At 44.6% G+C, this 17,284-nt stretch overlaps 1 protein-coding gene across 1 annotated transcript; it reads left to right on the forward strand.

The window, feature by feature from the left end:
• Positions 1–3,823: 3,823 nt before the first annotated feature.
• Positions 3,824–16,503, forward strand: edc3 (enhancer of mRNA decapping 3 homolog (S. cerevisiae)). Its single transcript, XM_046298903.1, has 7 exons — positions 3,824–3,973; positions 4,167–4,335; positions 6,085–6,302; positions 10,964–11,314; positions 12,968–13,121; positions 13,598–13,815; positions 15,429–16,503. Exons 2-7 carry the CDS (start codon positions 4,172–4,174, stop codon positions 15,761–15,763), a joined length of 1,440 nt encoding a protein of 479 aa, XP_046154859.1. The 5' UTR covers positions 3,824–3,973; positions 4,167–4,171; the 3' UTR covers positions 15,764–16,503.
• Positions 16,504–17,284: the final 781 nt, after the last annotated feature.

Raw genomic sequence — 17,284 nt, forward strand, 5'->3', positions numbered from 1 at the left:
GGTATGGGACATGACGGGTGTGAGATTAATGATGACTGTAAGAGCTGTATTATAACACACTGTTATTTGCGCTGTCTCAACAGGACATTGAGAAATACTGCAGGCCACTGAGATCATAACATACAGGTACCTGCCAAAACAAAGGAAACACCAGCATAAAGTATCTTAATGGGGCCACAATGAGTCACCAGAACAGCTTCAATGCTCATTGACATAGATTCTACAAGTGTCATGGATGTCACGCTTGTTGAATGGAGAATGAATACATTCTTCTATTTATTAACAAAGAACACTTAAACAAACGTGACGCTATATATATATATATATATATATATATATATATATATATATATATATATATATATATATATATATATAAACAAGTGCAGACACAGGCAACTAACCGTAGACAATAACCCACAAAATACCCAAGGAAAAATGGCTGCCTAAATATGGTTCCCAATCACAGACAACGATAAACAGCTGCCTCTAATTGAGAACCAATCTAGGCAACGATAGACATACATAACACCTAGACAAGTGAAAACACCCATAGACATACAAAACGCCTAGATAGGGTAAAAAACACATACATCACCCATGTCACACCCTGACCTAACCAAAATAATAAAGAAAACAAAGAATACTAAGGTCAGGGCGTGACACTGGGACTCTATCAGAAGGGTACAACACCATTTTTCAATGAAAAATTCCATCATTTGGTGTTTTGTTGATAGTGGGAAAACGCTGTCTCAGGCACCGCTCCAACATCTCCCAAAAGTGTTCAACTGGGTGGAGATCTGGTCACACACACACACACACACACACACACACACACACACACACACACACACACACACACACACACACACACACACACACACACACACACACACACACACACACACACACACACACACACACACACACACACACACACACATGACAACTTTGCAACTCTTGGTATTCTCTCAACCTGGTTTACCTGGAATGCTCTTCCAACAGTCTTCTTGAAGGACTTCCCACATATGCTGAGCACTTGTTGGCTGCTGTTCCTTCACTCTGCGGTCCAACTCATCCCAAACCATCTCAATTGGGTTGAGGTCGGGTGATTGTGGAGGCCAAGTCATCTGATGCAGCACTCCATCACTTTCCATCTTGGTCAAATAGCCCTTACACAGCCTGGAGGTGTGTTGAGTCATTGTCCTGTTAAAAAACAAATGATCATCCCACTAAGCGCAAACCATATGGGAAGGCGTATCGCTGCAGAATACTGTGGTAGCCATGCTTGTTAAATGTGCCTTAAATTCCAAATAAATCACAGACAGTGTCACCAGCAAAGCACCCCCACACCATCACACCTCCTCCTCCATGCTTCACGGTGGGAACCACACATGTGGAGCTCATCCGTTAACCTACTCTGTGTCTCACAAAGACACGGCGGTTGGAACCAAAAATCTCAAATTTGGACTCATCAGACCCAAGAATAGATTTCCACCGGTCTAATGTCCATTGCTCGTGTCTCTTCTTCTTAATGGCGTCCAATAGTAGTGGATTCTTTGCGTCAATTCGACCATGAAGGTCTGATTCACGCATTATTCTCTGAACAGTTGATGTTGAGATGTGTCTGTTACTTATGTCTAAGGCATTTACTTCGGTTCTTGAAATTTTACGGACTGACTGACCTTACATTTACATTTACATTTAAGTCATTTAGCAGACGCTCTTATCCAGAGCGACTTACAAATTGGTGCATTCACCTTCATGTCTTGACTGACCTTCATGTCTTAATGTCTTAAAGTAACGATGGACTGTCATTTCTCTTTGCTTATTTGAGCTGTTCCTAAAGCTTAAAGCTGGTTAAGAGAATGCCAAGAGTGTGCAAAGCTGTCATCAAGGCAAAAGGCAAAATCCTCCTCCCTCATGTGGTACCCTTCCTGCAGGCTCATCCTGACATCACCCTCCAGCACAACAATGCTACCAGCCATACTGCTCATTTTGTGTGTGATTTCCTGCAAGACAGGAATGAATGTCAGTGTTCTGCCATGGCCTGCAAAGAGCCCGGATCTCAATCCCATTGAGCACGTCTGGGACCTGTTGGATTGGAGGGTGAGGGCTAGTGCCATTCCCCCCAGAAATGTATGGGAACTTTCAGGTGCCTTGGTGGAAGAGTGGGGTAACATCTCACAGCAAGAACTGGCAAATCTGGTGCAGTCAATGAGGAGGAGCTGCACTGCAGTACTTAATGCAGCTGGTGACCACACCAGATACTGACTGCTACTTTTGATTTTGACCCCCCCCCCTTTGTTCAGGGACACATTATTCCATTTCTGTTAGTCACATGTCTGTGGAACTTGTTCAGTTTATGTCTCAGATGTTGAATCTTGTTATGTTCATACAAATATTTACACATGTTAAGTTTGCTGAAAATAAACGCAGCTGACAGTGAGAGGACGTTTTCTTTTTTTGCTGAGTTTACATGATTTCATGTGTTATTTTATAGTTTTGATGTGTTCACTATTATTCGAGAATGTAGAAAATAAAGACAAACCCTGGAATTGGTAGGTGTGTCTTTTGACTGGTACTGTATAATTTGTTTTATACCTAAACTAAAGGGGTCCTAAAATTCAAAATTAAATATCTAAATTGCCTATGGTATGACCATCTTATAACAATTCCACATGTCAGCTTAGAACCCCCCACCCTACTACGGTTTAGACTCTTGTTATTTTTTTTTTTTTTTCTTCTCCCTTTCCAGTCTTGTCCCATCGCTGCAAACACCATATGGGGGAGAGGCAAAGTTCGAGAGCCATGCGTCCTCCGAAACACAACCCAGCCAAGCCGCACTGCTTCTTGAAAACCAATCGGTACACCTGGCGACCATGTCAGCGCGCATGCGCCCGCTAGTGCGCGATGGGACAAGAGCATCCCTGCTGGCCAAACCCAGACGCTGGGCCAATTCTACTCCGCCCTATGGGCCTCCCGGTCGATTGCCGACTGCGACAGAGCCTGGACGCGAACCAGGATCTCAAGTGGCACAGCTGATGCAGTTTTTTATTTTTTTATTTCACCTTTATTTAACCAGGTAGGCTAGTTGAGAACAAGTTCTCATTTGCAACTGCGACCTGGCCAAAATAAAGCATAGCAGTGTGAACAGACAACACAGAGTTACACATGGAGTAAACAATTAACAAGTCAATAACACAGTAGGAAAAAAATGGGCAGTCTATATACAATGTGTGCAAAAGGCATGAGGAGGTAGGCGAATAATACAATTTTGCAGATTAACACTGGAGTGATAAATGATCAGATGGTCATGTACAGGTAGAGATATTGGTGTGCAGTGCCTTGCTACACCATAAGTACATGCATTTCCAATGAATCGCTGCGTTTGCCTTGCAGTGTTGCGTTTCGGCGTGGTGCAGATGTTGGATTTATCGAATGTATGCGTCAAACTGTACGGGCAGACGGCTTGACAGAAATGGTAGCAGAGGGTGAATGTTGATCTTTTGCATACATATCCCGGTGATGCTACATATTTTGCGCAATGATGCTGTCGGTGGGTTCGAAGTGTTAGATCACTGTGGCACTCAGGAGGCCACTGCTTAGAGTCTTATAAATAATATATATATATATTATATATATATTATTTATTAAGAGTCTAAGAGTCTAAGCAGTGGCTTAATATAATATATATAATATATTAACTCCATGAAGTTAAATCTGATAACAAAAACATAAATGTAATTTTGGATTGTGTATTTCATGTTTGGTCAAATAGATGCGCCCTGCAACACAGGTGACTTTTATTTTGAAATGTGTTTGGTTACGCGCCGGAAGTTGTGCGACTCTAACTCATGCTTCTGAAACAAAGCTAAGGACGCTTGCTTTGATCATTTTCATTATAATAGCCCATTTGGCCAACTGTTCAAATATTACATTAAACCCGTCGTTCTACGGAATATCCCAAAAGGTAGGCCACATTTCTCCATGAAACGATAAGACATGTATTGCCATTCTGAACGAGAAAATTAGATATCGTCAAAGGCCATGTTGTTCGCAAGCTGTCAACGTCGGCTAGACGTTAGCTAGATAATATTAAAACTTTAAACTCAAATGTTCTCATGACATGTGTTCATGTTCACCATGTTTGGACTCGTCACCAGACAGCATGGCTGCAGACTGGTTAGGTAGTCTGGTGTCGATAAACTGCGGAGAAACTCTGGGGGTGTACCAAGGCGAGGTGTCGTCTGTGGACCAGTCCAGCCAGACCATCTCCCTCAAACAGCCCTTCCACAATGGAGTCAAGTGCCCTGTGCCCGAGGTCACTTTTAGGTACTACTGTTTATTATTATTTTTGTGTGGAAATGATCTTCTCTTCGTAGAGTTTCCTGAAAACGTCATAATAACTCAATTGTAGGTTATTGTTGTCATTATACCAGCATTTTGACTTCGATACCAGGTTTAGTATCATGATACAGGATTCATCACGATACTTGATGATACCAAGATAAAAAAATAAAAAAAATGTGTATAGACCAAAGTCAAAGAATGGCACTTGATCCAGATAGATCTTTAGTTTAGGCCTATTCACAATAAAGGTGAATATGCATATTCAATAAGTGTGTCCATGCAATGAGTTAATGAGCTTGAGTTCAATATCATTTATGGTGCTGCTCACATTTCACATTTTGGGTTAACTGGCCTAGGAACAGTGGGTTAACTGGCCTTCTTATTTTCAATGGAACAGTGGGTTAACTGGCCTAGAAACAGTGGGTTAACTGGCCTAGGAACAGTGGGTGGGTTAACTGGCCTAGGAACAGTGGGTTAACTGGCCTAGGAACAGTGGGCCTAGGAACAGTGGGTTAACTGGCCTAGGAACAGTGGGTTAACTGGCCTAGGAACAGTGGGTTAACTGGCCTAGGAACAGTGGGTTAACTGGCCTAGGAACAGTGGGTTAACTGGCCTAGGAACAGTGGGTTAACTGGCCTAGGAACAGTGGGTTAACTCTCTTGTTCAGGGGCAGAACGACAGATTTGTACCTTGTCAGCTCGGGGATTTGAACTTGCAACCTGCCGGTTACTAGTCCAACACTAACCACTAGTCTACCCTGCTGCCTTAAGACCCATGACGTCATTCACACAAAGTCAGTTCGAGGCTCAAGCAAAGACTATCTTGACTGAAAGAGACGTTAGGCGGGGGGGGGCAGACTAAGTGAATTAATAAAGTTTTGTAATCAGCAATATTTTGACTTATGGTTAGCATATTTTCACAAACAATGTACTAGGGTAGTGAATTGATGTTAGCTTCAGCTGTAAGCTAGCAAGGAAAGTTAGCCTACAAAGCTGGAAGCTACCTGTATGTTCTTGCACTGAGGTGTTCTAGCCTCTACTGGACATTGTTTTGGGAACAGTAATTAACAGTTTAAACATTTCTACATGTCGTGTTGTATTATCAATGATGTATATAAATCCTAGATTGCTGATGTTATGTATTGGCCATTGAGAGGCTTTGAAGCCACCGGTCGGCCATATTGGCATTCCCCGAGTAGGAGCAGTCCACCACAGGAAATAATGGAATTCTACAATATTTTAATTAAATGTTTCCAGGACTAATGACAGGCTGTGTCACACTTCTCTCTTGTCAAATGATACAGATGTACACCGCATGTAAATGTAAATGTAATGTAAAAAGCATGAATTATTTCAGGAGAAAATACCTTCAAAGTTGTCAAACCATTTGCCTATAAGGCTATATGATTGTCTACAAGGGTTGAGATCAATTCTATTTTCACAGTCCAGAATTCCCTGTTGTCGACCACAGAGCCGTGGATGTCAGCCTTTCTGTGACTGTCTCTTCTCCCACAGAGCCGTGGACGTCAGCCTTTATGTGACTGTCTTTCTCCCACAGAGCTGTGGACGTGACTGTCTCTTCTCCCACAGAGCTGTGGACGTCAGCCTTTATGTGACTGTCTCTTCTCCCACAGAGCTGTGGACGTCAGCCTTTATGTGACTGTCTCTTCTCCCACAGAGCCGTGGACGTCAGCCTTTATGTGACTGTCTATGACTGTCTCTTCTCCCACAGTGCCGTGGACATCAAGGAGCTGAAGGTCCTGGATATAGTGAGTGGTAGAGGTGGTGTGGTTCCGAAGAGCAGCGATTCGGTCTCAGTCCCACACCCAGGACACCATAAGACCCAGGACAGGCTGGCTTCACCGCAGCAGCAGTGCTCGAAAAGCTACGGCGATAAACACCTGGAGGTGCCGGGCCAGCCCAAGGGTTTCCGACGGAGACACAACTCCTGTAAGTACCAGAAAACTGCAGGGTCATGTTCATTAGGCACCAATAGAAACCAGAACACTGCAGGGTCATGTTCATTAGGCACCAATAGAAACCAGAACACTGCAGGGTCATGTTCATTAGGCACCAAAACCAGAAGAGTGCAGGGTCAAACACAGAACAGAACACTGCAGGGTCATGTTCATTAGGCACCAATAGAAACCAGAAGAGTGCAGGGTCATGTTCATTAGGCACCAATAGAAACCAGAACAGTGCAGGGTCATGTTCCAGAACACTGCAGGGTCAGGCACCGATAGAAACCAGAACAGAACACTGCAGGGTCATGTTCATTAGGTACCGATAGAAACCAGAACACTGCAGGGTCATGTTCATTAGGCACCAATAGAAACCAGAACACTGCAGGGTCATGTTCATTAGGCACCGATAGAAACCAGAACACTGTACTACTACTACTGACCTGTACTACTACTACTGACCTGTACTACTACTACTGACCTGTACTACTACTACTGACCTGTACTACTGACCTGTACTACTGACCTGTACTACTGACCTGTACTACCACTACTGACCTGTACTACTGACCTGTACTACCACTGACCTGTACTACCACTACCTGTACTACTACTACTACTGACCTGTACTACTACTACTGACCTGCACAACCACTACTGACCTGTACTACTACTACTACTACTGACCTGTACTACTACTACTACTACTGACCTGTACTACTACTACTACTACTGACCTGTACTACTACTACTGACTACTACTACTGACCTGTACTACTACTACTACCTGTACTACTGACCTGTACTACTACTACTACCTGTACTACTGACCTGTACTACTACTACTGACCTGTACTACTGACCTGTACTACTACTACTGACCTACACTACTGACCTGTACTACTACTACTACTACCTGTACTACTGACCTGTACTACTGACCTGTACTACCACTACTGACCTGTACTACCACTACTGACCTGTACTACCACTACTGACCTGTACTACTACTACTGACCTGTACTACTACTACTGACCTGTACTACTGACCTGTACTACTACTACTGACCTGTACTACTGACCTGTACTACCACTACTGACCTGTACTACCACTACTGACCTGTACTACTGACCTGTACTACTACTACTGACCTGTACTACTACTACTGACCTGTACTACCACTACTGACCTGTACTACTGACCTGTACTACTACTACTGACCTGTACTACTACTACTGACCTGTACTACTACTACTACTGACCTGTACTACTGACCTGTACTACCACTACTGACCTGTACTACCACTACTGACCTGTACTACCACTACTGACCTGTACTACCACTACTGACCTGACCTACTACTACTACTGACCTGTACTACTGACCTGTACTACCACTACTGACCTGTACTACCACTACTGACCTGTACTACCACTACTGACCTGTACTACTGACCTGTACTACTACTACTGACCTGTACTAGTGACCTGTACTACCACTACTGACCTGTACTACCACTACTGACCTGTACTACCACTACTACCTGACTACCACTACTACCTGTACTACTGACCTGTACTACCACTACTGACCTGTACTACCACTACTGACCTGTACTACTACTGACCTGTACTACTACTACTGACCTGTACTACTACTACTGACCTGTACTACTACTACTACTGACCTGTACTACTACTACTACTGACCTGTACTACCACTACTGACCTGTACTACCACTACTGACCTGTACTACCACTACTGACCTGTACTACTGACCTGTACTACTGACCTGTACTACCACTACTGACCTGTACTACTGACCTGTACTACCACTACTGACCTGTACTACCACTACTGACCTGTACTACTGACCTGTACTACCACTACTGACCTGTACTACCACTACTGACCTGTACTACCACTACTGACCTGTACTACTACTACTGACCTGTACTACTACTACTGACCTGTACTACTACTGACCTGTACTACTGACCTGTACTACTGACCTGTACTACCACTACTGACCTGTACTACTACTACTGACCTGTACTACCACTACTGACCTGTACTACCACTACTGACCTGTACTACTGACCTGTACTACCACTACTGACCTGTACTACCACTACTGACCTGTACTACCACTACTGACCTGTGCTACCACTACTGACCTGTACTACCACTACTGACCTGTACTACTGACCTGTACTACCACTACTGACCTGTACTACCACTACTGACCTGTGCTACCACTACTGACCTGTACTACCACTACTGACCTGTACTACCACTACTGACCTGTACTACTACTACTGACCTGTACTACTGACCTGTACTACTGACCTGTACTACCACTACTGACCTGTGCTACCACTACTGACCTGTACTACTACTACTGACCTGTACTACTACTACTGACCTGTACTACTACTACTACTGACCTGTACTACTACTGACCTGTACTACTGACACTACTGACCTGTACTACTACTACTGACCTGTACTACTGACCTACTACCACTACTGACCTGTACTACTGACACTACTGACCTGTACTACCACTACTGACCTGTACTACTGACCACTACTGACCTGTACTACCACTACTGACCTGTACTACTGACCTGTACTACCACTACTGACCTGTACTACTACTACTGACCTGTACTACCACTACTGACCTGTACTACCACTACTGACCTGTACTACCACTACTGACCTGTACTACCACTACTGACCTGTACTACTACTACTGACCTGTACTGACCTGTACTACCACTACTGACCTGTACTACTACTGACCTGTACTACCACTACTGACCTGTACTACCACTACTGACCTGTACTACCACTACTGACCTGTACTACCACTACTGACCTGTACTACCACTACTGACCTGTACTACTGACCTGTACTACCACTACTGACCTGTACTACCACTACTGACCTGTACTACCACTACTGACCTGTACCACTACTGACCTGTACTACTGACCTGTACTACTGACCTGTACTACTGACTGTACTACCACTACTGACCTGTACTACCACTGACCTGTACTACCACTACTGACCTGTACTACTGACCTGTACTACTGACCTGTACTACCACTACTGACCTGTACTACCACTGACCTGTACTACCACTACTGACCTGTACTACCACTACTGACCTGTACTACTACTGACCTGACCTGTACTACTGACCTGTACTACCACTACTGACCTGTACTACTACTACTGACCTGTACTACTGACCTGTACTACCACTACTGACCTGTGCTACTACCTGTACTACTACTACTGACCTGTACTGACCTGTACTACTACTACTGACCTGTACTACTGACCTGTACTACTGACCTGTACTACCACTACTGACCTGTACTACTACTACTGACCTGTACTACTGACCTGTACTACTACTACTGACCTGTACTACCACTACTGACCTGTACTACTACTACTGACCTGTACTACTGACCTGTACTACCACTACTGACCTGTACTACCACTACTGACCTGTACTACTACTACTGACCTGTACTACTACTACTGACCTGTACTACTACTACTGACCTGTACTACTACTACTGACCTGTACTACTGACTACTACTGACCTGTACTACCACTACTGACCTGTACTACTGACCTGTACTACCACTACTGACCTGTACTACTGACCTGTACTACCACTACTGACCTGTACTACTGACCTGTACTACCACTACTGACCTGTACTACTGACCTGTACTACCACTACTGACCTGTACTACTGACCTGTACTACCACTACTGACCTGTACTACTGACCTGTACTACCACTACTGACCTGTACTACTACTACTGACCTGTACTACTACTACTGACCTGTACTAGATACCATTCTTACGTCTCTCCGTGTATTTTTAAGTTGCTAGTTAGCATTGGCTTGCGAAACTACTTCTAACTTCCTTCATACTGGATGCAGAGACATAAAAAATTATATCTACAAGTTAATCTCACTCTCGGGAAGTAGATCCGGCACTGTGGTCATGGCTGGTCAAGAAGGTTGGTAGGAACATATAAAATCATTGTGGAAATCTGTTGCAGCTCAAGACGACTACAAGACCCACAATGCAATGCGCTCTATGGGCTGGCTAGATAGCTAGCTAGCAAGCAAGCGTAGCTTCACACAATAATATCAAGGTCAATATCAGCATGTGAAGTAGCTAGTTAACGCAGTGAATTTAGGTGATTTTACAGCTATCTATTTAGGAATCTACAATCTCACCATGTTAATTCGCGACGGCCATACAACGGCGCCATGCAATGCACCTTGGGACTGAAGAGGCAGACCAATAGGAGAAATGTCGTGGACCCTCTGTTAAATTACACATTTCCTCGAGGTAGGAATATTGCAAAAAATATGATCAATGGCTCATTCGAGAAAAGACAAACTGCCACCTTATGACATCGGTCAGTTTTGAAATCTAACCTTTTATGAAATAATGTTATAACGTTGTTATAACGTCTAACAACATTACAACATTCAAAATGGGTGATACCTATGAGGATGGTAGTTTAAATGAAAATCCTCAATTCATTTCCTCATTGCATATTGTATCAGTTTTCTAATATCTTTTTGTTTTGGTATCATAGGGTCGTCCAGTAGTCGGGGCGCCAACCAGGTCACCCCGAAGAAGAGCGTTGTGAAGAACGGAGGAGGTGGTCAGAGGCAGCACAGGGACGATGAGTGTTTCGGGGACAATATGGACGACGGGCTGGACACAGACTTTGACTTCGAGGGGAACCTGGCGCTGTTCGACAAAGCTGCCGTGTTCTCACAGATCGCCGGGTCGGATCGCCGCGGTAACGGGGCCCGGTCGCGCGGTACGCCGCAAGAGCAGCAGCCGTCGCAATACCGCCACGACAAGAACATTCTAGAGACCAAACCTGTGGTTTACAGGCAGATAGTTGTCCCTCAGCCTGGGGCCAAAGAGTATTGCACTGGTACGCATCTTCTCTCTCCTGCACCTGGCACCTACTACCATACCCCGTTCAAAGCCACTTCAGTATTTTAGCTTTCCCACTCACATACACAAGTCCATCTCTTCATACTTAAAATAAATCTCCTCCCCTTCGTCGCCACTGATTTTTAAGTGGATTTAACAGGTGACATCAATAAGGGATCATAGCTCTCACCTGGATTCACCTGGTCGATCTATGTCATGCAGGTGTTCTTAATGTTTTGTCCACTCAGTGTGTGTATATACACATAAATTACACAACACAATCGTATGAAACAAACTCTTTCTCCAGTAAGAAGGCTCTATAACATCTGCTATAGAGCCACCAACGTTAAAGACTTTCAGAGATCATTCCACATGAGAAGCGCAACAATGTTTTTTAAAGCAGAATTACCGAACTCGGTTGAGATGGAAAGGGATTTTTCAATTTTTTTTAAAAACTAGGCAAGTCGGATAAAGAACAAATTCTTATTTACAATGACTGCATACATAAAGCATCCCCCAGCCAAACCCTCACCAAACCCGGACGATGTGGTGCCAACTGTGCGTCGCCCTATAGTACGACCAATCACGGCCGGTTGTGATACAGCCCGGGATCGAACCCGGGTTAGAAATCCCTGAATCCGGGTTCTGTTAACTTCTTATACATCTGAAGGTTAACAATGAGGTAAAGTACGGAGGGAATTTTATGCAAGAGGCTCTTTTATAGACTAAAAGATCTAGGAGACTTCAAGGAGGGCCAACCTACTTTTTTGATCCAAATTACAATCGTGTGTACTGAACCTATCGCCCCGTAATAAAGCACAATGCGCTGTGATAAACCTTGTCCGATGACTTCGTTACAGTGGCACCTGCATTCATATAGATGGTTGGAGCGTTGGACTAGTAACCCAAAAGGGTTGAGAGATCGAATCCCGAGCTGACAAGGTTAAAAAAAAATCTCGTTCTGCCCCCTGAACAAGGCAGTTTAACCCACTGTTCCTAGACCAGTTAACCCACTGTTCCCCTGAACAAGGAAGTTTAACCCACTGTTCCTAGACCAGTTAACCCACTGTTCCCCTGAACAAGGAAGTTTAACCCCACTGTTCCCCTGAACAAGACCCACTGTTCCTAACCCACTGTTCCCCTGAACAAGGAAACCCACTGTTCCTAACCAGTTAACCCACTGTTCCCCTGAACAAGACCACTGTTAACCAGTTAACCCACTGTTCCCCTGAACAAGGCAGTTTAACCTACTGTTCCTAGACCAGTTAACCCACTGTTCCTAGACCAGTTAACCCACTGTTCCCCTGAACAAGGAAGTTTAACCCACTGTTCCTAACCAGTTAACCCACTGTTCCCCTGAACAAGACCAGTTAACCCACTGTTCCTAGACCAGTTAACCCACTGTTCCCTGGAACAAGGCAGTTTAACCCACTGTTTCTAGACCAGTTTAACCCACTGTTTCTAGGCCGTTATTGAAAATAAGAACTGACTTCAAACGGACTTAGAACTGTCGTTAGTGCTGTCGGTTGCTACCGCTCTTTTCTAAACCAAGGAGAAGATGAAGAAATATCAACAGTATTTAAACTTCTGAAGTGTTACCTGTCTGTGATGAGCAGCCAATGTCCTTCCCCTTCTCTGTGTTTCTCCGTAGACTCGGGCCTGGTGGTGCCCAGTATTTCCTATGAGCTGCACAAGCGTCTGTTGTCAGTAGCTGAACGTTATGGCCTCTCATTGGAGAGGAGGCTGGAGATGACAGGTGTGTGTGCCAGTCAGATGGCCTTGACGCTGCTGGGCGGGCCCAACAGGTAAGAAGCACACAACCTTGGTCACCAATTACACTCGGGACATAAACATTTGTCAGCCATTTTGAGACCTCGAGGAAGTACTCTAAATGAGTCTCATGTCCCAAACAATCTGTTTTTGTAGATGCAAGTATTTACAACAATTCAAAATTAATGGAAAGATGATCACTGTGCTTTTTACAGATTTATACTGCTTATTTTGTCCACTTATTTAATGTTGTACAGATTCAATCGGACTAAGTTAAATGGTTTATTGATTTGTATCCAATATTTATTGCTAGACATAAAAATAAAAAAACAGAATCCTCTTATGATACTCTCGCTCCCTCCAGACTGAACCCTAAGATGGTACACCAGCAGCTCATGGTGGCCCCCCTCTGTGGCCCTCGTCTCCATGGGGGGCCCAGGGCATCACATCCTGCTCTTTGTTCTCTTCCCTTCAGACTTCAAGCCTAACCCTAACCTTTCATTCATTACAGACTGACCCCTAAGAATGTGCACCAGCGGCCCACTGTGGCCCTACTCTGTGGGCCTCACGTCCAGGGGGCCCAGGGCATCAGCTGTGCTCGTCACCTGGCCAACCACGAGGTGGAGGTCATAATCTTCCTGCCTAACTTTGTCAAGGTGCTGGATGCCGTCTCCAGCGAGATCACGCTTTACACCAAGACAGAGGGCAAACAGGTCTCCAGTGTTGAAGGTGATGTATCAGCGATTGGATAAATGATGAACCAATGAGCGACTGGATAAATGATGAACCAATGAGCGATTGGATAAATGATGAACCAATGAGCTATTGGATAAATGATGAACCAATGAGCGATTGGATAAATGGTGAACCAATGAGCGATTGGATAAATAAGGAACCAATGAGCGATTGGATAAATAAGGAACCAATGAGCGATTGGATAAATGATGAACCAATGAGCTGTTAGATAAATGATGAACCAATGAGCTGTTAGATAAATGATGAACCAATGAGCTGTTAGATAAATGATGAACCAATGAGCGACTGGATAAATGAGATAAATGATGAACCAATGAGCGACTGGATAAATGAACCAATGAGCGATTGGATAAATGATGAACCAATGAGCGATTGGATAAATGATGAACCAATGAGCGATTGGATAAATGATGAACCAATGAGCGATTGGATAAATAAGGAACCAATGAGCGATTGGATAAATAAGGAACCAATGAGCGATTGGATAAATGATGAACCAATGAGCTGTTGGATAAATGATGAACCAATGAGCTGTTGGATAAATGATGAACCAATGAGCTGTTAGATAAATGATGAACCAATGAGCTGTTAGATAAATGATGAACCAATGAGCGACTGGATAAATGATGAGCGATTGGATAAATGATGAACCAATGAGCTGTTGGATAAATGATGAACCAATGAGCTGTTAGATAAATGATGGATGAACCAATGAGCGATTGGATAAATAAGGAACCAATGAGCGATTGGATAAATTATGAACCAATGAGCTGTTAGATAAATGATGAACCAATGAGCGATTGGATAAATGATGAGCTATTGGATAAATGACGAACCAATGAGCTATTGGATAAATGACGAACCAATGAGCTATTGGATAAATGATGAACCAATGAGCGACTGGATAAATGACGAACCAATGAGCGGTTGGATAAATGATGAACCAATGAGCGATTGGATAAATGATGAACCAATGAGCTGCTGTTATGGAATGGTAGATCTCCAGCTAGCTCTACAAGACAAGAGGGCAAACCCGTCTCCACTGTTCAAGGTGCGGGATGGATGTGTCTAGTCTGTCATGGAGTTTAAGGGTTAGTCGGTAGGGTCAGGGCATTGTGAATACAGTTGTTGTTTTGTTTGCCATCTGCTCCTGTTGATCTTTTATTATCAGGTATTACCTCTCTGTAAAAGTGCATGCAGATGGCCGCAGGGTAGCCTAGTGGTTAGAGCGTTGGACTAGTAACCGGAAGGTTGCAAGTTCAAACCCCCGAGCTGACAAGGTACAAATCTGTTGTTCTGCCCCTGAACAAGGCAGTTAACCCACTGTTCCTAGACCAGTTAGCCCACTGTTCCTAGGCCGTCATTGAAAATAAGAATTTGTTCATAACTGACTTGCCTGGTTAAATAATGGTCAAATAAAAAATTTAATATGGGACGGTTTTCCAGTCCAGGTTTCCCGATTCAGACCCAGGTTATACCTAGTCCTGGACTGAAAAGCAACTAATCTGTATAGAGGAAGAAAAATAAAATAAAATTGTCCCTGAATGTTAACCTAAAGTGACAATGTTTTTTATGTCACCTCCCAGAGCTTCCGGACAGCCCCGTGGACCTTATCATCAACTGCCTGGACTGTCACGAGAACACCTTCCTTATGGCCCAGCCGTGGTACCAGAACGCTGTAGACTGGGCCAATCAGAACAGAGCTCCCGTGCTCAGCCTGGATCCTCCAGTCAGCGGACAGGGCCACGCCGTAGAAGCCAAGTGGACACTGTCTCTGGGTCTCCCGCTACCGCTGTCCGAGGGAGTAGGTAGGGTTTACCTGTGTGATATTGGGGTTCCTCGACAGGTGTTCCAGGAAGTTGGGATCAAGTATCATTCTCCGTTCGGTTGTAAGTTTGTGGTGCCGTTGCACTCTGCGTAACTGAAGGGTTTCGAATTACACATGGACTCTTGGGCGCCTCCTACATCTCTTGGGCGCCTCCTACGTCTCTTGGGCGCCTCCTACGTCTCTTGGGCGCCTCCTACGTCTCTTGGACGCCTCCTACGTCTCTTGGGCGCCTCCTACGTCTCTTGGGCGCCTCCTACGTCTCTTGGGCGCCTCCTACGTCTCTTGGGCGCCCCCTACGTTTGTTCTGAGAAGTAATTTGAACTATGTTTAACTGGACTGCAATAACCTTTGACCTTCAGATTGAACTTTGAACTCTCTCACTGACCATTCAGGGTAGTGTTCACTATGTGCGAAACTAAAGAAAACTCTGAAATGAAATGAAACTGGTGGAAGTTAGTATCTGAACTTAAGAAATGCTTGTTAGAATGCCCTAATAAACACAACCCCGGGTTTGGGGGATTGACTACAAGCAGGCCTTAAATTCTTGACATTTAACTTAAGTGTTAAAAAGCATTTATCCTTTTTATTACTAGTGACCCTCGAAGACTTGTCCAATATACATTCATGCAACAATTTTACAGGATTTAACCAAGGAATGACAGGAGAAGTATGACGATGACAACCCTGGAGACATGGCTGGAAACTCCTCTGACCACCTCCTTTTATAATATAGACTATATCCTCAGATAATGTTGGGTTCAGAAACCCCCCTCCAGGAAATACCATCTCAGTGTTGGAAAAACTGGAGACCCCCCCAGGAAATACCATCTCAGTGTTGGAGAAACTGGAGACCCCCCCCCCCCCCCCAGGAAGTACCATCTCAGTGTTGGAGAAACTGGAGACCCCCCAGGAAATACCATCTCAGTGTTGGAAAAACTGGAGACACCCCCCCTTCCCAGGAAGTACCATTTCAGTGTTGGAGAAACTGGAGACCCCCCCACAGGAAGTACCATCTCAGTGTTGGAGAAACTGGAGACCCCCCAGGAAATACCATCTCAGTGTTGGAGAAACTGGAGACCCCCCCATCTCAGGAAATACCATCTCAGTGTTGGAGAAACTGGAGACCCCCAGAAATACCATCTCAGTGTTGGAAAAACTGGAGACCCCCCAGGAAGTACCATCTCAGTGTTGGAGAAACTGGAGACCCCCCCCCCCCCCCAGGAAGTACCATCTCAGTGTTGGAGAAACTGGAGACCCCCCAGGAAATACCATCTCAGTGTTGGAGAAACTGGAGACCCCCCCCATCTCAGTGTTGGAAAACTGGAGACACCCCCCAGGAAGTACCATCTCAGTGTTGGAGAAACTGGAGACCCCCCCAGGAAATACCATCTCAGTGTTGGAAAAACTGGAGACCCCCCCCAGGAAGTACCATCTCAGTGTTGGAGAAACTGGAGACCCCCCCCCCCCCAGGAAGTACCATCTCAGTGTTGGAGAAACTGGAGACCCCCCCAGGAAATACCATCTCAGTGTTGGAAAAACTGGAGACCCCCCCAGGAAGTACCATCTCAGTGTTGGAGAAACTGGAGACCCCCCAGGAAATACCATCTCAGTGTT

Source organism: Oncorhynchus gorbuscha, linkage group LG01 (assembly GCF_021184085.1).
Source record: "Oncorhynchus gorbuscha isolate QuinsamMale2020 ecotype Even-year linkage group LG01, OgorEven_v1.0, whole genome shotgun sequence".
Lineage (NCBI taxonomy): Eukaryota > Metazoa > Chordata > Actinopteri > Salmoniformes > Salmonidae > Oncorhynchus > Oncorhynchus gorbuscha.